The 23,331-nt window shown below is 40.0% G+C and overlaps 1 protein-coding gene across 2 annotated transcripts in view; it reads right to left on the bottom strand.

Moving 5' to 3' along the window:
- The window catches only part of PCCA (propionyl-CoA carboxylase subunit alpha), a 369,304-nt gene that overhangs the window by 44,981 nt on the left and 300,992 nt on the right, over positions 1–23,331 (bottom strand). For both annotated transcript variants that reach the window (XM_082366113.1, XM_082366112.1), the window contains one exon: positions 18,901–18,954. In XM_082366113.1, the coding sequence (XP_082222239.1) occupies positions 18,901–18,954 (54 nt within the window). The remainder of the gene's footprint in view (positions 1–18,900; positions 18,955–23,331) is intronic.

Here is a 23,331-nt window from a genome sequence, read left to right as displayed (position 1 = left end):
CAGGGCTTTAAAGAACAACGTGGCTAATGCAGAAACACAGGCCCAATCCATAAACCCCTGCCACTACCGCGTGAGCGCAATGGGGTGGGGCAGTTTCTCCCTCCCACACACCCACTCTCTCCCTCCTCCCCCCCCACCCCCATTCACCCCTTAGCCCCCCTCTGCTTAGAGGGCTAGATCTTAGAGCAATGCATTCTCTTCAGCTTTGAGCAGAGAGAGAGAGAGAGACAGAGAGACAGAGAGACAGAGAGACAGAGAGTAAGAGGCAAGAATAGGAATGGAAGGGGGAGTAAGCCAGTGTGAAACTGTCTCAAGTCTATATATCTTAGAATGGCCCTAGGTCCTATCACTGAGTCAATACTGAGCGATAAAAAATAAACAAAACAAAATCATACCCAACAAGAATTTACAGTAGTGATTTTACAGAGATATTCACCAGAATCACTGTGGGAGCCTCTTCAAAATGGATTCAGCCAGGTTCCACCCAGACCCAAAATACTGCTGGGTTAAAACTTATAGGGAAAAGAAACAATAGTGTTTTCTGAGTTCCAGTAGTTTATTTTGAGTTCCATCTGTCTATCTGCTATCTGGTAATATCTGGAAGAAACTGATATTAATAGTGGACTCTCAAATTCTACATATGCCAAATATATCTACAGGAAGAAAAAGAAAAATTCAAACATCTCCAATGATCTTTGTAACCTCAGGCTTTTATCTCAAGGATATTGAACACAGTGTTTAGAAGTTTAGAATGGGAGTACAGGAGTGATCACAATACATCAAAAACTTTACGTACATTTTGATGAGTTTTTCTAGTCCTTCCTTAGTAAATTTAGTTTTCTATTTTTGGAGGACATAATCACGTGCATACTGCTTACAGCGTCTGAGCACTTTCCTTAAGATGCGTCAAAGTGTCAAGGGCTTCGGGAGAGCCTCGATCAGTTCCTGCAGACCACTGTGTACTTGCTATTGACTTAAAAGAGGGCCACAGTTCTTACAGTTTCAGCGTTAGGATCATAAACACAAATGACCACCTGAGACCACAGAGGACCGGATATGAGCTACTTATAGTAAAACTGAACCAGAAACAAGAATAGCAGGAAAGCTGCCTATTTTCTTGTAGTGAAGTCCTTTGAAGTAAACTATTTATTAAACATTACATTACAGTGTTCAAGACAAAAATCTTTGAAGGCAGGTTATCCTACTCTGCACAGTGGCCCACTGCTAACGAATTGCTTCCTTTTCCTTTTAGATTTTGTTTTTCCATTTGTGAAACTGAAACCTGGATTGTTTTCTTCCATCTATGAAACTAGCTGGCACCAAGCACCACTTCTGGCAATGATGTCAATCTATAGAAAGGGCATTAAAAACATACACCAACCCGTCACCTTCTCACCATCACAATGTAAGAAGATGAGCTCATCAAGAAGTTGTTATATAAATATAAAATAGGTAACTAGTAATACTCTGTAATGACTATATGGGAAAAGAATCTAAAAAAAGAGTGTATATATGTATATGTATAACTGATTCACTTTGCTATACACCTGAAACTAACACAACATTGGAAGTCAACTGTACTCCAATCAAAATATTTTTAAAAGATTAAATATGAGGAAGAAAATCACAGAAGAAAACAAAAACAAAAACAAAAGAAGTTGTTACATAAAGTTCAGCACCCTAACATAAAACTAGGTTACAAGAAATGATGAAATAAAAGGAATAAGAATTCAAACAATAGGATATTTTAAAATTTAAAAGCAAAACTTATCTACTGCATTTCCTATTTCAAAACTATAGATGAATATGACTTCTTTCAACTAGCATTTTTCTACTTCTCAATAAAGCCCCCTAGATATACTAATAACAGTTGCATCTTAAAGAAATATTCAAAAGAAGAGCAAAAGGGCAATATAGTCTATTTTTCCAAACCAATCATTAACTTAAGAATCTTTGCCCTTAATCAACTATACTCTAATATAAAATGAAATTTTTTAAAAAAAAAGAATCTTTGCCTGGAGAAGGAGTACTGGGAAGTGAAACTCCCATCGGGCCAACACCTGTGCAAATACATCCCGGATGCAATGGTCCGGCCCTGGCCGTTCATGGACAGTGTCTCTAGCTCAGCACGTGCTAAGGAGAAAAGGACATCGGCATTGCTGGACATGTGACTGGGTCTGTCTCAACGTGGCGGGAACAACGGGAAGCTTTGTAAAATCTAGAAATACATCAAAGGGCTAATGCAGATTAAGCTCTGCTCCTTTTTTTCCTGAAAGGCTCACTTTTGTTCCTAATATAAAGACTTAGATGGTATTTCTTTAGATCATAAAGCAAGTTGTACTTTTAATGATGGATTAAAAATTATAAAAGTAAAAGATGGCTTGTTCTCCCCTGTTCTTTCTTTCTTTCTTTTTTTTTTTTCCCCCTTTTTAAGTGATGAATGCAGAAAAAGACCAGTCTGGGCCAAATTTATCTCTTGCTGACCTTCAGGGATGTTGAGTAAGCCAAGCACGATGTTAGTACAAAGTTAAATTTGGGTAATTTAGTCACCTTTTTGCTAATTCCATTATTAGACACATTAGGTAATAAATTTAAAAAAGCACCTATGGTATACTCAGCTTTAAAAATAGTATGAATCTTCACTCTAAATTAGTGTAAAGTAAAATACACTGTGCTTACACTGGTCTTTTAAAATAGAAAAGCTTGTTATAGCAATAGAATAACTATTACTAAATGGATTAACACTTTCACAAAGGAGAACAGAGCCCACTGGGCTCCCTACACAGCCTGCCGCCCTACAAACTTCCCTAGATCTGCACCCACTGTCAGCTCCGTCCCCCCAGCCAGAGAGGTAGCACTCTTCCTGTTCGCCTTGGGTACTCAGGACTCCTGGCCTGTCCCTCCCCCGCTTCACTGGGACCCTGCTTCATCCGCTGTACTCTTTTTTTCCTCCCAACTGGCTCCTTCTCCTCAGCCTGAGAACAAGCTTGAGTCTCCCCTGACTCCTCGTCCCTTCTGGGCCCCCCTTTCCCTGCGGCAGGCCTGCCCCAGTCGTCACCAGCACCCGCCGCTCTCGCCAAGTCTGCTGCAGGGCGCCGTCACCCCGCCGCTCTACCCAGCTGTCGACTAGCTGAGGCAGCCACGCACAAGATATTCAGGGAAAAAGACTGTGTTATAGAAATGTTCATATCAGAATGAAGAAACAGAAAACAAGTCCCACTGAGTGAGTTACAGGCTGTAGATCTAAATTAGTTGCCCTTGGGAAACAGCTGTGGCAACTAGAAAGTTCCCAGGATCATGTCTCATAAAGGCGAATAAAACTTTATTCTTGGCTATGAAATATATTTCCACAATACTAGTTAAATTTACTGAGTGATTACTTTGTGCCAGGAACTACACTAAGTGCCTCGCCCGCATTCTCTCATTTAATTCTCACAACAGCCAATGAAGGAGATGCTGTTATTATTACTCTTATTTTACAGACCAGGAAACTGGTCTTAGAGAGAGTCAATAAAACTAAGATCAAATAGCCAATCAATAAGTGTCTGCCTGACTTTAAAACGTAGGTGCCCTCAATCACCGCCCGGTAAATTACCTTTTAAAAAACAGACTTTTAGAACAGTTTTTTAGGTTTAAGCAAAATTAAGCAAAAGATAGAATTTCCTATATACCCCTTCCCCTACACATGTATGACCTCCCTCACTATCAACATGTAAATTACTTTTTGTGCACAAACAGAAGGGGTATACATAATTGAAGTAACAGATATAGAAGCCAACATGAAATTTAAGAAAGGAAGCAAGATCTTTACATTCGTGGAAAGAGACTTAAGACAACAGAATGAAAAAATGGCTCTTAACTTTAAAAAGGGAGAATAAAGTGACCAACATCAGAATCCAAAGGCTTCACTCCCCCTTACGGGACTTCCCTGCCCCACCCCCAACAGGGTACACTGAGAACTGACCTCAGGGTCCTCCAGTTTCGCTACGAGGAGCTACGAAAGGTGATTTTTGTGGACATGCCAATATTCACTTACTACACTGTATACACCAGCTGGTTGCCATTGGATACCTATTTGTGATTCACACTTCTGTCCTATTGAAATTGGTCCACTTCCCTAGTACCTAGAACATGGTTTGGCACATAAGAGCACCCAACAAAAACTTGTTGAGTGAATGAATGAATGAATGAACGAGGAAATGGATCACAAATTTCCACAGCTGTGCAAAATAACAGTGCAAAATAACAGTGCAACATAGACAAGGACTTTTTCCTCCAAGCTTCTGCTAATTTCGAACTAGTGACTTGGAAAGATACTTAATATGTTTTTTCCTTCTACACAATATTGGTGCTAATTAAATACAGTGTCAGTTATTACAGCCCTTACAAACACATGTAGGTGGTCTACAGAACAAGATTAATACCTAAATGACTAAAGAATTAAAGCACTGGTATTTGAAGGTTTGACAAATATTTTCACTATCTGAGTTTCCAAAGCAAAACATCAGTTCACAGGCAACAAGAGGGGAATGCTCAGGAATGTGCAAAAAATATTATTAGTTGGTTTAAATCTCAAAACGTTACAAGATGCCTATTAAAAAATTATACCAACAGCATTAACTTCCTCTTTGATGCTGGATATTCTTTTTTCCTCTCTTTATGTAATGACCTTCCTGCACAGTATGTGCTACCATTAAAAAAAAACAAAAACAAAGCCTAGGGGAAATAAAAGGAACTGCTTGCTTAATATAAAAAACATTTTATTTGAAGAACAGTCAGCAATGTAACAGAAAACATATAATAATTAAAATTATATGCTTTGTTGTTTTGTTAGGGGTTAAGTTTGTTTTAATAAACAAAACAACTAATACACACTTTTGGATACTTTTGCATTTATCATGAGTTCTAGGGAAAAGGAGGAATCCTGCATAGAAAATATTTTAAAATGAGTCCTGTCCGCATACCTACTAGGTGGTTAGAATCAAAAAGACATTAGATGCCAACTAGACTTACTATGGTGACCATTTAACAATACATACCAAAACTGAATCATTACGTTGTACACCTGAAACTAGTATAATGTTATATATCAATTATATTCCAAAAAACACAAAAAGACAGTAACACATGTTGGCAAGGATGTGGAGAAATTAAATAACTCATACATTGCTGAGGGGAGTGTAAAATGGTGTAGCTGCTTTGGAAAAGTCTAGCAGCTCCTCAGAAAGTGAAACACAGCATTGCCACATGACCCAGAAATCCCACTCGTAGGTATACACTCAAGAAAAATGAAAACATACATCCACACAAAAACATATATAAAGGAATGTTCATAGCAGCATAATGGGTTGGCCAAAAATTTCGTTCGGGTTTTTCGACGTCACGGACTTTTTGGCCAATGCGATATATAATAGCTTATAAGACAAACAATTCAGATGTCCATTCTGAAGGAAAAATTGTGGTATATCCATAAAATGGAATATTATTTGGCAAAAAAAAATGAATGAAGTACTGATGCTACAACATGGATGAATCTTTGAAAACATGCTAAGTGAAAGAAGCCAGTCACAAAAGACCACATAGTACATGATTCTGTTTATATGAAATGTCCATAACAGGTAAATATACAGAGACAGAGAGTAAATTAGTGGCTGCCAGGGGTTGACAGGATTGAAGGAAATGGGGAATGCCTGCTAATGGGTTTGGGGCTTCTTTTCGGGGTGATGAAAGTGCTCTAAACTGACTGTGGTGATGGGTGCATAGCTCTGTGAATAGACTAAAACATACTGAATTGTATTCTTGGAACAATGGGTAAATTGTGTGGAATGGGAATTATATCTCAATAAAACCGTTGTGTGTGTGTGTGTGTGTGTGTGTGTGTGTGTGTGTTTTAAAGGCTTCAGAGGCAGCCATTTGAAAATTCTCTATAAATCAAGCACCTATATTCCAGCCAGAGGCAAAAGGTACAATTGGACACACAGGAGAAGAAAATAGTAAACATGCAAAATATCTACAAAAGCAACAACAAAAGTAGCAATGTTGCAATAAATGTAAGTATTTGCTCCTAAGGGCAAATATTTAGAATTATGTAGCAAGCAGGATGTTGACAATTCCAGTCAAAAATAACTACTTTTTACACATATAAAATAACAATGTGAGTCTGTACCTTGGAAATTCCACTTAGAAGTCAAATGAACTTATTTGCATTTGAAATTGAAGAACAAAAGAGGTTTCGTTTCTAACAGTTTTGACCTATTTTAGACAGATATTTATTAAATATTTATTAAAATGCTTTAGCTTGAAATACTATAGGCACCAGAAAGCAAACAAATATGAGCAATTCAATTCTATACCTTCTGTTCAATAAAACTCGCTTCTCCATGGCAGGTGGTACAGAGAACACTACCCAGGGGGTTAATCAAAATTCCCTTAGAATAATTGAAAAGCATCTGCATTTTTTTCCCCAGAAACCACAAAAAAGTCACAGTAAGCAGAACATTCAATCTTGATTATTAGCACTAAGCCTGTAGCAGCACAATGTGCTGTCCCCAGAAATCAAGTGACAGGACACAATAGCAGTATGTGATAAGCCAGTGATGTCTGCCCGCATGAGACTCAAGGAAATTTTTTAAAAATCAAAATCAAAAGATAGACAATGATAATAAGTTGCACATGTGATGCTCTGCTACTGCTGCAAAGCCAACTGCACATTGTGACAAATGTAATCATTCTCAGAGCAGGAACGGTGCCAGGAAAGACCTTGGAGGTCACCGACCTCGACCTTTCATTTTACAACAAAGAAAACAGGTTTAGGAAGGTCACACAACCAGTTTAAAAGCATTACTGGGGCTAGAAATGAGATCTTTCAGGGCTCTTTCTGTAAAAAAAAAAAAAAAAAAAAAGAAAGAAATTTTCTGAGGATATATACTACAGAGGGTGTTACCAAAGAAATGGAAGATTCTTAGGAACTTCTGAGAGCCGTGCTGGTAAAACTCCACACAGAAGTGCTATACCAACCACCTATGAAAAGTGCACGACCACAGAGTTTTGGGGACACTCAAAATTTAAATCCACGTGATGTGCACGTCAGCCCGAGGGAAGCAGAACTACATTCTATACCGTATAGGTCCGTGATGAGGGTTTGGGTAGCTGCAGCCTGACTGACCGCGCGGGTCCTTTCTGCAGGAAGATGACAGTAGCGCCAAGGCACAGAAAAGGGAGACGGCAAGGAGGAGGGCCCCAGAGGGTGTTCTGGATGAAGGTTAGAAGTGATCTGCAGGTTTCAGCACAGCATAGGTACACTCAGTCTCCCTTCGCTCTTGTTAGCATGTAACCCAGACCAGCTCTAAAATTATTCTGACTAACTAGCTTCCTAATTATTCTAGTACCACCATTCAGTCAACATTCTGGAGGGCAGATTTAAAGATCTGGTCACTGGAAGAAATCTTCCTCACCTCAAATTAATATAAACGCACTCTGGTTTAGACATCAGTCTTCATGAGTTTAGTTACCGGACATCAGTTCCCTTGATTCTGTTACCAGGTTCTCTGTGTATTAATCATGGTTTTTTAAAATTTTCTGTATATCTCGGGGGCCTTACAGGCCTGAGAGAGCCTGTCCCCCCAGGGCCAGCTAACTCCTAAAGACAGTGACGCTCTCATAGGCAACCAGCCACCCCTTTTATCTAACTCACACACCAAGCCATGGTTTCCTGCCCCAAATCACCCTAAGGCCAGGGACCAGACAACTAGAGACCACCCCTAGAGCCCAAAGCCTACCAACATTATTCAAACTAGCCAATCCTAAACGGTTTACCCTGCCCTACTTGGCCTTTCCTGCAGAAACCCCAGTAAAGGCTCCCACCCATGCTTTCCCCTCATTCCTTTTGTGCTTCCTGACCAGCCTGGCGCTTTCCCAGTGGCCCTGTGTGGCATGGGGGACCCCCTTCTCTTAGGAGATGTAAGTAATAAATTCTTTCAGTAGCATTAACCTCTCTGTGTTGGCACTAAGTCACCTTTATAAATTAAAATCCTGCAGGTACATTTCAGAACCCCTTGCCAAGTGAAGACCAGGCCAGCAGACCCACTGAGGGCCACGATACAGACTGCACGGAGTGGAGGTGGAGGGAAGTTATCAATGAGGGTTGAGGCCACCACTCTCACCTCCTCACAACCTGGCCTTCAAACCACAAGAGCTGCCAGTTGGAAGATACAGGCTTTGTCAAAAGCTCAGACACGCTGTGTGCACACGTGGATCACACAGCATGTATTTATATAGGTTTATTTTCAACAAATTGATAAACTGATACAACAATATCTAATTGATCTTTTACTCTAAGTAGCTGTGGCATTAACAAAGATGATCCAACAAGAAAACTCTACTGATGGGCGAGCGTGAACTATAAAAACTTTGTTCTTTTTGAAAAGAAACGTAGGTACAATCGAGAATATAAAAAACCAGTATCAAAGCCCTTTGGATCATAACTGCAGACACTGATTAAGAGAAAACTTCATTTATAAAATTGATATATTGGTCAAAATTTTGTGAAGACACAAATGCACACAAAAGAGAGTCATCAATATTAGGAAAAAATAGTAAAACAATATATATGACATACATGTACATGGGGCCCAGTTCTTCCTCTAGTATAATCGAGACGCCTGCGGTTCCTTCAGTTTACAAAGTAAGGCTTCATGAGATAACACAGAACAAACAGGGTGGAATAGCTGTGGACTCCTCATCCAGGGGCATGCTAAGGGTAAGTCTGCAGAGTGTTAGAGAGCTTTGTGAAGGGCTGAGGAGATGGTCACAGATGTTTATATGCCCTTCCATAACTACTGTCTGGACAAAGACCCTTTGGCACTACTGACATTTTAAGTCAGATAATTCTTTTGTAGGGGGCTGTCTTATTTATTGTAGGATGTTTCAGAAGCCTCCTTGGTTGGTGATGCTCGCGATAAATTTAACAAAATTTGCCCATTAGATTCCAGTAGCAGCCCGCCACTTCTAACAACCAAAATGTCTCCAGACACTGTCAAAGGTCCCCCAGGGAGCAGAATCAGGCGGGTTGAGAACCACTGGTTTAGACTTGCAATGCTGCAAAATATCGCCAGGCATTATATTTCAAAACCCACCTGCGTTATTCCTAAAATCCTTCAAGAGGACTCAAAGTTTGGTTGAATAAAGTAGCGGAGGGTAGAGAAACAGAGGTTAAATACTTAAACTAGAACAATTAATCTTTCACGACACATGTTAACATGTATTCCACACCCCAATCACCTTAAGTGTCAGCTAAGGTCATCTTACATTCTCATTGAGAGGAAAGGCTTTATATCAAATGTATATCAAATTACCATTTTAATCTATTTTTAATATCTACAATAATTACTTGGATAAAGATTACCTTTTCTAAGAGAAAGCCCCCGCCCTCGGCCACAATATGAAAGTAATTCACAAGGGGAAGCTGAGGGACACAGACCTTCAACACTAGCTGTTAGGTGGCTGGGCTCTAAGTTCAAACACAGAAGAAGAGGAGGGTTAGTCCCCCCACCTCCGCACAAGCTGCTCTCCACCAGGTAATCAGGAATCATACGGAAGTGCGAAGGGCCACGGGAGGACCTAAATCCCAACCACGCACGTGCTGGTGTGAGGAAGCCAAGGTGTGCCGCCAGGTCCAGGCATGACACTACGGCTGCCCTCACCGTACGAGCCATTCTGACAAATCACAGCCGAGGCATCGCCTCATCCGTGAGGTGGGGGGCAGGCTGATGATCTCAACGGCTGTGGGAAGCAAACGAGGTGACCAGCCGAAAGCAGGAGGCTTGCTGCAGGCGCTCGGGGCTCGTTGTCTCCCGGCCACCCCTGTTTTAAAGTCCACTCTGCCGAACAGCTGAGACAGGAGAGGGGTGGTCTGAGCCCTAGGACACAGTGGACTCCAAGGGGGACTGTTTGTTAGAACTTACACATGAATTATCTCCCCACCCTTAAACTAGGCAGGGCTTCCATTTCACACAAGGTCACTGGGCGGTTTCACGTGTCCCCTGATGCTTGGTAATTACCTAGGTAATTAACACTGATACCTTAGTCATTACCTCAGCTGTCCCCCACAATCTTGAGAATTTACACCATACAAAACATATGCCAGCCTGGGAAAGCTGCCTCTCAGAATACGCACCTGAGCTACTAATGACTACTGGACTTCCCACGCCTTGCCAGGCGTCCTGCCATATACCTCCCACGCACAGGGAAAGTGCCACAGAATACCACGGAGCTAGGCAATTAAATGTTAGCTGAAAAAGAACAGAAAAGTACTTCTTCACCGATGCCGCTGTGAGGTGATGCACGAAACGTACTCTACCTGATGCATCTCACCAGGACGATGACAGGCAAAGTGGAGCCCATGGAAGAGCAGTGGCTTCTACGATCGGGTAGTAACTGTACACTCTCGCTGTGGACTCAGGATGGGAGGGTCTCATGTGAACAATAACAGTACGGCTATTCCAATGGTTAAAAGGATCCGAATAAACAGAATGCAATTACACAAACTAGAACTTGGCCTACCTTTCAGGAATGGCTGTCCAGAACAGATCTGAGTTATGATCCAATATGAGGAAGACTAAGAACAAGTAACCCACACAGCCAGTAGTTAAGCATGTTCCTAAGTCAAATCAAGCATCAGGCTAGCTAAAGTTCACTGTTATTTTCTTTGCGTAAGGCATCTGAGTAGGTCGGGGTGTATAAGCACGTATATGTAAGACCTCGTAAGCTTCAGGCCACTGAGAAGTATCACATTTGTTCTAGAGAGCTCATCTCTACAACATTATATTTATTAGTGAAATGAGAAAAGAAAACTCTGAAATCCCAACTACGACATATAGTCTAGGCCAGTGGTTCTCACCTAGGGATGATTTTGCCCCCTCCCTATTCCCAGGGCCATTTGGCAATGTCTGGAGACAATCGTGGTTGTTATATCTGGGGAGGTGTTCTGGCCTCTAGTGGGTAGAAGCCAGGGAGGCTGCTAAACGTTCCACAGTGTACAGAGCAGTCTCCCACAACAAAAAATTATCCATTTCAGAATGTCATTATTGACAAGACTGAAAAACACTGATCTAGGCCCAAAATAAAAATTGTCACTGTCCTGTGGGTCTAAGGCTTGGAATAATTCGGACTAAATCTAAAAGACTGCAGTGGATAAGTAAACTTAAAAGATACAGTTGATGATACTATGGATTTAATTATACTTTAGGTCCTATCATGTCCCTACCTGATTAAAAAATATGTATTATGAACACATAATCAATTATTTCAAATAATCAAATGCTTGTCCTATCCTCTTACTATAACAAGAAACAACCACAACATTGTTCCTATGCTCGACTCATAAGACCAGTAATACAATGTAGTTTTTGGTATCAATTTCCTAAACTAGATACTAATTCTACATTAAGTGTGAAAATATACTCCAAATCCTAGTCCTGGGCTACTTTAAACTGATTTTTACAAATGCAGATCCTTAGGCCCTACTCAAACCTAGGGAATCAGCTTCACTGGAACCCGGGGATTTGCATTTTCAGCAAGTTTTCCAGGTGATTCTTACACATGCTCATGTTTGAGAACCACTGTCTGACTTGGCTTCCATGAGAAAGAGCTGCCATTTCCACATCATTCTCACCATAAGGTAAATAACAACAATCAATTAATTTTATGTATGAAAGATCAGCAATACGTAGTACTACACCACAATGGCCTTAAATGGTTTTCCTAAACTAAAATCCTTTCAAAGTGAGGCTGGTTTATGAAGTCCCATAAGCACCATCATAACAGGTCCTATATCAAAAGTATGCTGCCTTTCAAACACAAGACACCAAAGCCGAGGCTGTTCTTGGTGAACTTCATTACGCTTCAAGGAAGCAGATGTTCTTAAGCATCTTGCTGCCACAGGTGCAGGTTTAAATACGTGCTTCATATTTAGCATTCAATGACAAATGGTATGCTAACTGTGTGAGGCGGTCAGAAATCATAGGATGAACAAAAATTAGATTTTCCAAATAAAACAGAAGTATTTTCCTTCTGAATATTTTGATAGATTGCCTACCAAGTGTGATCTCAGTTGAGATTACAATTTCAGATGACAGCATGTCTCCAAAGCAAGCAAGAAAAAGGAGGAAAAAAGCGAGGTAAAATGATTGCAAAGGGAGAGTGTATTCCTTATTTTCAGGGGCTATAATAATAGTTGAGCCACTGTATGCTAAGTTCCTACTATTTTCAAACATTTTACCAACATTTTCTTATTCAACCATTACCAATTCCATGAAAGTAGATATTTTGCTGATGAGAAAATTGAGGACCAGAAAGGTTAAGTAACTTGTTCAAATTCACAAAGCTGGTAAGTGGGAGATATAAGATTCAAACACAAGAAATCAAGCTTTATTTAGTATACCTCCCCCAAACCCCTCACCTCAAAATTCACTAACATCCTGGTAGTTTACAGAAATTTCTTGTGAACATATAACTGAGTAACTGCAAATACTTTAAATTGACAACATTTCAAAGAGTGTTGTGTGTGTAATTTTTACAACTACCTCTAAGATGCTATATGGCCTATCTTGGAAACTGAATGGAATCAAACAAGAATTCTAAAATCCTAAAGCATCGCACAAATGTAAGGCGTTCTGTTATTCATTAAAATCAATTTTAGTTTGAGGATCTTTGGCAGACGGCAGCAGGATTTTGAGATACTATGAAATAATTAGAGACACCCTAGGATACTGTGAAATCATGATTGAGGTTGCACTAAATTGGTTTCAATAGCCACACATAATAGAAATGATTTGGACAATAGATAATGTCATTTTAAAATGATTATATTAGAGACGCTAGATGCCTCCCCCGGATGTGGGCATTGCCCAGGGGTCCGTTCTGGGCCTGTCCTTTCACCATCCCCTCGGGCGACTTCACCTACTGCAGGCTTCAGATATCACCTCTTCATGCCCACAAAGTACCCGCTGACATGCTCACCCTTCATCATTTTCCCTGTCTTTCCCTTACATCATAGAGGTCCCTCTGGCATTTCAAACTTAAAATGGTCAAAACCCAATTCATTATCTATTCCACCTTTCCTCTCGTGTAATCCTTCCTTCCCTTCCTCCTCTCTTGCTCCCACAGTTATCTGCATCGTTTATCACATCTAGAAACCTCAGTATCATCTTCAATTCTGCCTGATATATAAAACTAGACTCTGGGTCCTTAAGAGGAGACTCTCAAATGGACCTCTTCTTTATTTGCTCACTCTCTCAAGATCTCTTTAAAATCAAGACAAAACAAAATACACCTCAGGTGATACTGAGATTCTCTTCTTTCAAAGTCTAAAGAGTAGAGTCTAATCTCCTTAGCATGGTCCTGCAACACCCAGCTCCTGCCATTCTAGTTTCATCTCCCACACAGACCTTTGCCACCTGCCTGCCACCCTCACTAGCCAACCTGCTCTTCCTTAAACCCACGGGCAACCTCATGCTTCTCACCCTTCATTTGTTCCCTGGGCTTTCTCCACCATTATCACAGAGCAGTTTCTGAACATGCTGTCTCAGGGACTCTGCAGATGCTGTTCCCTTCTATCTGAAATGCCCTTCCCTGCCTGCAAATTCTATTCATCCTTAGGGTCTAAGCATGAGCCGGACATATTCACCGGGGAGCTTTTCGCAATTCCCCCATCTCCTTTCTCCAAGCCCCGGAATACCTCTCCTTCATACAGACGTCTATTATCACTCTCATCACACTCGTATTTCTATATCCTCAGCTGACAGCGGGTCACTGCTGGCAGAGATGTCTTTTTCCTGTGGATTGCCAGAACTCAATGTCATCACATGATAGATGCTCAATCAATGGGAGGTGACCGACTACCATGACTACCAATAAATGCCAAGCTTTATGTATGCTCATTAAAAAATGTAATGACTAACAGGATATGAAATGTAGATTCTTACTCAAAGAGCTATGCCCTATGGTCTATACTTTATCTACTGATACAAACAGCTTTTGTATCAGAAGGGAAAAAGTAAAGCTAAGAGATCTATAATTTCCTCTGTCGGCACGTTAGCCTCTGCATAACCCATCTCAGCACTTACGCATGATACTGGTTTGTCTGCGTTTCCCGGCAGCCAGTGTGCTATTGAAGAACAGAGGCCAAGTCACATTCATCTGTCACACTTCCTAGCATGTAGCGGAGCAGGCAGTCCACAATTTCTTTTAAATTTGTGTTCAAAATGCATCACACAATGGGATATTAACAACTGCACTTTCAAATTATATTAGCCGATTTCAAAAGGCTAGAAAGTAAACTTATAGTCTAAAAGTTAATGCTTAAGTTGGTCACAGGATACACAGAACATACGTTACCACGAAAACAATGTTCAAGATTAAGACTGCATATAGAGCCCATCTCATAAAACCTTATTTTACCCACATTTTTAGCTGACATTTTGAATATTGGAGGGAAATGCTGGATGGGATGCTATAGATTTGTTTTCTTCTGAGCATTATAAAATGCATTAAAAAAAACCCAGAGAGACTTCCTCAACCCTCCACAAAACGTCTAGCTTGTGGTCACCACCTGCTTTCTATGGCTGGAGGGGAAGAGGGTCAGGAATAAGGACCGCTTGACCCAGTGGGGATGGAGCCCTGTGTGTACAGGGTGGAAGTGCTTGTCTGATGAAGGCTCTGGGGTTCTATGCTAGACACTTCCCAGTCCCCTCTCTTTTCCCCATCCAAGGAAATTGGGACCAGTGCAGCTTGGGTTAAGTGGGGCAAGTCCCAGGGTTAATTCAGTCAGATATCCTGCCAAGGGGTAAGCACACAGGGAAATAGGCCCCCGGGTGCTGCAAAGGCTAGGACATGGGACCAGCATGCAAGAAATCCCAATAAGCCATCGTGCCCCTCCTGAAACCCCAGTGATACAGAGAAAGGGTGGAACAGAGAAGGGAGAAAAAGGCAAATGAAGACTAGAGATGAGTCAGACATGTAAAGAGAGGGATTTATAAGGTACAGAAGACCAAAGAAGTTCTCTGGATGTTTATTTTTCGAAGACAATAATAACTGAAAACGCATGACATAATTTACCTCTCAAAAGAGTACTGGTAAAGAAAAACAATAACAAACCTAGTTCTTTTCATTTTCCAATTATTTGGATTTTTAACAAATGGGAGTTTACTCTATTAAAATTCCATATGCATAAGTGAGTTTTCAGAAAAAGTAAAACTTCTTGATGATGTTCCTATATCTATAAAAATGAATGATGCAGATTTTTGGGTCCTATGATATCAGATGACAAGACTCAGCCCAAGCTTCAGCTCTTGCTAATTAAACAAATCAATTAAGAGACTACAGTTGCAACTGTGTAGCTGCTGTTCTATAGTAGCAATAACAACCCCAGGGGGAGGTCTTTTACTACATTAAAATGCTGTCCTCCACAACTCCATCTGATATTATTAGAAACAGTTATTTGTGTCTTGCTGTCATATTAGTAGCAAAGGCAAATTATGGAAATATGCAGACCAGAATGGTCCCAGTATGAGATCAGGTTGGGTTTTCAGCCTCCAAGGGAACAATTGCTGAAATTCCGAAGTTCCCCCAAGTTCTTTAATGGAACTGATAAATCTATCAGCACAGCATCCGTTTAGAAACTAGGTACGGGTCACATATTTACATACTTTCCTGCTAAGCTGATACAATTCAACTAGATGAATTATCATATTAAGTTTACCCTCCTGAGTTAAACTGATGGAGTTCAAGATTGTTTTCGATGGTTGTCATTAATCGCTGTTACTTCGTGAATGCTTACTTTGAAATCTAATTGTGCTAGTGTAACAAGGGTCATATTAATACCATTCTTAATGGTAAATCTTTGTAAAACATGTTTGTTCTACAGATATTGTTACTCAAGCTTTCAAGGCTAATAAGAAATAAAGTATATTTATTATCAATAAAAACTTAATTTAAAATGTACAATTTGAGATTTAAACTAGCTTTAAGAACTTCAGCATGATTTGGTTTCATTAAGATCTCTGGCTAAGCTTCAAAGGCGTATAATTTGACAGTTTCTCAAGAGTCCTTGGGTAAATGCCAAAAGCACAGCTATGAAGAATCTGCTCAAAGTAGTCTAAGCTTATTCTCTCTTTCGGGCAATAGGTATTGTTTTCACAAGAAAAAAAAAATTCCGTCTTACTGAGATATATGTTTGTCTTAATATTACGGCGTTTTAAAGATAATGGAACTTTAAAAAATTAAATATAAACAATGATTGCAATACAAGATTTGGAATAAAACGGTAACTTCTGCATTCTTCAAGTTGTAACAAAATATTCTTCCTTATTGTGAAGCACAGTTCAAGTAAGGAAGTCGGGTTGCATAAAATACTGGATCTCTTCCACTTCTCTGTGAGCTTATACTATCTGACATACACAAACTCACTGCTTCACCAAAAAACATGCAAACAAAACAAACCCGGACAATTTACTATTTGAAATAGGCACAGATATCCTGGAAAAGTTCTGGGGTATGTAGCTCTACCAACTAAGTGTATACTGTGAACTAAATGTTTGTGTCCCCCCCAAATTCATACGTTGAACTCCAATCCCCAATATGACGGTATTTGGAGGTGCCACCTTTGGGAGGTAATTAGGCTTGGATGAGGCCATGAGTGAGGCCTGGCAGGAGAGAGGCAAATGACGAGGCCCTGAGGCCTGTGCCCGACACGTTTGAAGAAGAGCAACAAGGTCGGCTGAGTTGATGTATATTTTAGAAAGACCACTTTAACTGCTACATCAATGATAAAGCAGGGAGCAGGGGTGGAGGTGGGAAGACTGGCAGCTGCAAGACTCTGGTCAGGATGGGGGGCAGTGGGAGTGGTGGACAGAAGAGGGGAATCAAGGAAAAGACAAGGCTTCAGCTTATGCTGCCGTTTTCTGAGATAGGAAAAACTGCCTGGAGAAATTTTATGTTGGTTTGGTTTCTTTGCAGGTTGTGGCTATCAAGAACTCAGTTTTCAGTATCTGAGCCCTGAGAAATCTACTGGAATCCAAGGAGAGATATCAAGCGGCAGAGACAGTATAAGTGCCCCTTCTAGCATGAACACAGAGGTACAGAAAAACCTTCACGTAATATAATTCCAGGTAGCTGTGAAAAAGAATGACATGGATCTTTCTGTAATGGCTTAGAAAGATATCCACAATTTATTCTTGCATGAAAAGATGTATAAATCTATCTCTGGAAGCATATGTCTATTGTTAAAAACTTAAATACCTCTAGGGAATAAAATGAATACTTCCGTGATGGTTAATTTTATGTGTCAACTTGGCTAGGCAATAGTATTCAAATATTTGGCCAAACATTATTCTAGATGTTTCTACGAAGGTATTTTTTTAGATGAGATTAACACTTAATTCAGTAGACTTTGAGTAAAGCAGATGACCCTCTAATAATATGGGTGGGCTCATTCACTCAGTTGAAGAAAAAGGACTGACCTCCCAAGCAAGAGGGAATCCTTCAAGCACACTGACTTTGTACTTGAACTGCAACTCTTCCCTGGTCTACCCTGCAGGTTTTGGACTTGCATCCACAATCACGTGAACCAATTGTTTAAAATCAATCACTCAATCAATCTCTCTCTCTGTAATATATAAAAATATAATACACACACACATCCTGTTGGTTCTGTTTCTTTGGAGAACACGAATACAATTTCTTATGACATGCATTTAAATAATATTTAAATTTTCTAATTAAAAAAATAAGCATGTGTAGTACTTATTAATCAGAAAAACAAGAATAACCACAAGCCTCAGGAGCAATACTTAAAATTTACATCACGTCGGGCAGGTGCCTATACATATACTTTAATATGTAAACTTTACTACACCTCTATACATATACAAAGCAAGCAGTAAATGCACATTAGCATTAATATCCTTCCCATCTCAATAGCTGCAAAATCACTCTTCTTTTGATCTAAGCCACAGGTCTGTCCTCTGATATTCTCAACACACGGACCTAACAGAAATACCCAGTGTGAATTTACAACCTGAACAAGGTACCCAAAGGACATGAACAGACATTTTACAGATTATAAATGATACCTAGCAAGTGAATACATGGAGAAATATTCAAATATAATAGCAATAAGCAGAGAAAAGCTAATTAAAACAATAAGGTACCTTTTCAACAAATTATTTTGAAAATTATAACTAATACTGCTAATATGATAATTATAAACCTATAAGTAAAAATAATAACTATAAATTAAATTTATTTTCACTGGGTAGAGTTAAATAATTTTGAAATTATGATTCAATTTCATTAGAAATGTGGACTCGAAAGCACCTAATAAAAAAAGCTAGAAGGAAAACTGAGCAAAAACAAAACAAAACAAAAACAGAACAGAACAGCAAGGTCACGATTTTCTTTGTTTTTTGGCCATGCCGGGCATCTTGTGGGATCTCAGTTCCCTGAACAGGGATGGAACCCCGGCCCTCGGCAATGAGAGCGCAGAGTATTAACCACTGTACCACCAGGGAATTCCCAAGGTCACTATTTTCAAAAGCATCTTTTTAAAATATGTTCTTATTTTTATTAAAAATGGGGAGAAAGGCTCCAGTGAAAAAAGTACTTAAAAGACTCAACAAACTACAGATACTTTTAAAAACCATTTTGTCTCTAATAAGAAATAGCTAAAATTACTCTATCATGGAATCTTTTCCCACACGTTTCTTATACAAAGACATCTCATTTAACAGCAAAACAAAACCATGATGAAGCCAAGTTCAAACACATGGGTTATATAACTAGATGATCACTTTTTCTCTCTGTAAATTAAGAGAATATACAAAATAATAATTCTTTCATACTTACCACGGTACCAAGAAACTGAATGCTCATGTTGCCACCTGCTTCTCGAGAAAGACACTGGGGGAAAAAAAAGAGAGGTATAAAATGAATTTTCATGCATACAAAAACATGTACATGAATGTTCATAGCAGCATTATTCCTAATAGCTGAATAACCCAAATGTCCATCAACTGATAAATGGATAAACAAAATATGGTATATTCATACAGTGGAATATTATTTGGCCATAAAAAGGAATGAAGTACTGATACATGCTACAACAGAAGTCAGTCACAAAGGAGCACATATTATATGATTCCATTTAACATGAAATGTCCAGAAGAGGCAAATCCATAGGGATAGAAGTCGACTGCTGTAGTTTGGCTCTTCTTTGCAGGAAAACTCTCAGCCACCCAGAAGACTTCCAGGTCATCAGTAACTCCTCAGGCCCCAGCTAGCACAGGCTACAGGTATTATCTTAGTCTGCTGCCTAAGAATATACCATATATCACATCTTTTCACCAATATAGATTACTTTATATGACTTTGTCAAAAAAAGGACAAGAATTTTCTGATGACCCAAAGAGTTAGGGGGAATAAAAATCGAAAGTTGGAGCTTCATGGGCCTGTTGGCAATTAAGGAATGGAAGTAATGAAGGTGCACATAAACTCTGGTGTGTCCTACTTAAAAAAGAAACACGTTCCTAACTCTAGAGCAGGAGGCCGGGTGGGAGAGACTGCCAATGCCAAGTTCAGAACGGTAAGAAAAGGTAGTGGATTCCATGGATGCATTTTTTTAAAAATTTATTTTATTTATTTATTTACTTTTGGCTGCGTTGGGTCTTCATTGCTGCACGCGGCTTTCTCTAGTTGCGGCGAGCGGGGGCTACTCTTCGTTGTGGGGCGCGGGCTTCCCATTGCGGTGGCTTCTCTTGTTGTGGAGCTTGGGCTCTAGGCACGTGGGCTTCAGTAGTTGTGGCACATGGGCTCAGTAGCTGTGGCTCACGGGCTCTAGAGCGCAGGCTCAGTAGTTGTGGTGCACGGGCTTAGTTGCTCCGCAGCATGTGGGATCTTCCCGGACCGACCAGGGCTTGAAATCGTGTCCCCTGCATTGGCAGGCGGATTCTTAACCACTGCGCCACCAGGGAAGACCTGCATTTTTTTTTTTTTTAAATACATGTTACATTTTTTAATTTTTGTTTTTAAAATTTTATTTATTTGTTTGTTTGGCTGCGTCGGGTCTTAGTTGCAGCATGTAGGATCTTAGTTGCCCGACCAGGGATCGAACCCAAGTCCCCTGCATTGGAAGGGGGATTCTTAACCACTGGACCAGCAGGGAAGTTCCCATGGATGCATTTAAGTTGTCCAGGAAAGAGAAGATGCCCTAAGCCTTCTTCAGATTGCTCAGGGAAAAGCTAGACCTGGTGCCTGGATAAAAGACATCTGTGGGGGGATTGCCTGGTGGTCCAGTGGTTAGGACTCGGGGAGGGGAGGAGAGGGGAGGGAAGGGGAGGGAAGGATTTGAATGGTGGTTGATTGGGGAAAGGACGGTTGGGAGGATACGGGGAATGATTTGCTAATTCATATGAGGTTTCTTTTGGGGGGCATGAAAATGTTCTAAAATTGATTGTGGTGATGACTGCACAACTCTGTGAAGAGACTAAAAAACACTGAATTGTACACTTTGGGTGAATTGTATGATATGTGAATTATACCTCAATAAAGTTGTTATAAAAACGAGTTAGCGGGCTTCCCTGGTGGTGCAGTGGTTGAGAATCCGCCTGCCAATGCAGGGGACACGGGTTCGAGCCCTGGTCTGGGAAGATCCCACATGCCGCAGAGCAGCTGGGCCCGTGAGCCACAACTACTGAGCCTGCGCGTCTGGAGCCTGTGCTCCGCAAGAAGAGAGGCCGCGATAGTGACCCGCGCACCGCGATGAAGAGTGGCCCCCGCTTGCCGCAACTAGAGAAAGCCCTCGCACAGAAACGAAGACCCAACACAGCCAAAAATAAATAAATTAATTAATTAAAAAAAAAATGAGTTAGCATTTGTTTAAAATAACAATAAGAACAATGCAATTCTTCTATGTCCAGAGAGTAGTAAAAAAAATAAATAATCTCTATGTTATGCATTTATTTGTAAATAAATTATGTTCAAAGTGAATACAATATTATTTATGCATATCTTCCTTATTTGAATTTTACTTTACTAAAAATGGATGATTAAATAGTACACTGGAAGTAAATTATACTTTTTCAGATAATTCTCACTTATAAAATTCCTCTCGTTATTCCTAACCTGTTCTTCAAAATTCTTCCTTTCCTGTGCTAATCAGAGAGGGCTCAGTGGCTTCAAAGACTACACAAATAAATTAAGCAGTTCTAACGAAGCAGCTATGATATTTTTTGTAAGTTCTCCGATGTAGCCCTGGAGAAAGTATTAGTAGTCTCCACTCAACTGCATGCCATGAACTAATTCTAGACGTATCCTAACTGTATTCTTTTTAAAGAAGTGGAGGTTTACCAACTCTGATCTTTATGATCACTAAAGTCACAGAACCCAGACTAAACCTCTAGAATTCAGGCTGAACCCCTGGTTCCTTGACTGAGGGAAGTCAAATCAATAAGAAGAAAAGCAGTTTAATACACAATGATACCAAAATGTTTACCCCTACCTGCAAATACTGCCAAGTGACTTGAGTAACCTGACTGGCGTACTCAAGGTGGTGTGATATAGAGTAGAAAATTCACAGTCAGTATTTTTATCCAATAATTTCACTTCTAAGAATTTATCTTAAGGAAAAAAGTCATGAGTGGGCAGAAAAATAAAGCTATGAAAATGTCATCACAGTGTAGTTTACAGAATCTAAAAATTTCAAGCAATCTAAATGATGAAGAAAAGTGGGGCTTCCCTGGTGGTCCAGCAGTTAAGAATCCGCACTCCCAATGCAGGGGGCGCAGGTTTGATGCCTGGTCAGAGAACTAGATCCTGCATGCCGCAACAAAGAAAGATCCCGCACATGGCAACGAAGATTGCACGTGCTGCAACTAAGGCCCGGCGCAGCCAATAAATAAATATTTTTTAAAAAGTAAATAAATGATGAAGAAAAGAAACCGGTTAAATAAATTATGGTATACCCATACAGCCATTTAAAAATTTTAGCGACATGAAAAATGTGTATGGTATATTTCTAAATGCAAAAAGAAAGAACAATATGTTCAGAATAAATCTTGTTTAAAAATTCTATACATTATAGATAAAACTCTAGAATAAATAATACACATTAAACAGTTAACTGTTATTTCTGGGTGGAAGATATTAGTTGACTTTTCATTTTAGCTTATCTGTTATTCCTATTATGCACATGCATAACTTAAGGCAAAAAGAGATATAACACAGGATGGAATAAAATAGATTCTTTCCCTCAGTGGGGAAGAGATTAACAATTGAGGCTTGAATCCTAGGTTCTGATGCTGGCACTTGTACTTTAAGTCACCCGGCTAGCCAACCATCCATCCAACAGCTATGTACTGAGTACTGCTAGCTGAATTAAGACTCACCTCCCAGGAGACCAAAGGAAAGAACAGAATTCTACAATAAATTATAATTCAATATGATAAAGCCATAGTACAAAACATACAGAGTGTTACAGGATAAGAAGGCAGACCAGCTAAGTGTCCAGAAAGATTAAGGAAGATGTGAGATAGACAGAAGAGATGGGTATTAAAAAATGAGCGGGAATTCTCCAAATGGGAAGCAAAAGAGAAACTTTAGGTCTGATGGGACAGTTTGTGCAAATTTCAGATTAAGAAAATGCATGGTGAGTTTAAGGAATGGTAAGTAGTTCAGCATGGCCAGAGATAGGTTTGGCTGATGGAGGGAAGTACCAAGAAAGGAAACTGAGAAGTCACATCTTGCCCAGAGGGAATGCAAACTTTACAAAGTTCTTATAGTTAAGAATGGGAAGTGACATGCTTATGTTTCAGAAGGACTGACGGCCTGAGTTAAGGTTGAAGCTATATAGAAATGTGGGGGGACCGGACTGGAAGGACAAGGAAAATGCTACTGCAATCGCTCAGGAAGGAGGACTCGAGGACTGAGCGAGCACAGCAGTAGAACTAAACCTGATTCAGTGACAGAACTTCAGAATTTGGAGGGCAAACAGATCTGAAGATCTACATTTTGTTTATGGGGAAACTAAAGGTGCAGGAATGTAAAATGCAATTTGCCTACCTCGCAGGGGGAGAGCGAGATTCCCAACCCAAGTATTTTGACTGTACAGGATAGAATATCTCTACACTGTCTTAGACTAGGTCATCAATTAGATGGTGAGTTCCTTAAGGGCAAGGACCATTTCTTGTACTTCCTCCTTAATCCCACAAACATATAAGTCAGTGCTGCAGAAATGGAAATGTAAGGTCAATCTTCACCAAGAATTCTTAAGTTTTCCATATT

Source organism: Balaenoptera borealis, assembly GCF_965194805.1.
Source record: "Balaenoptera borealis genome assembly, chromosome: 18".
NCBI classification, from domain to species: domain Eukaryota; kingdom Metazoa; phylum Chordata; class Mammalia; order Artiodactyla; family Balaenopteridae; genus Balaenoptera; species Balaenoptera borealis.
This window is presented reverse-complemented; position numbering and strand designations above follow the sequence as displayed.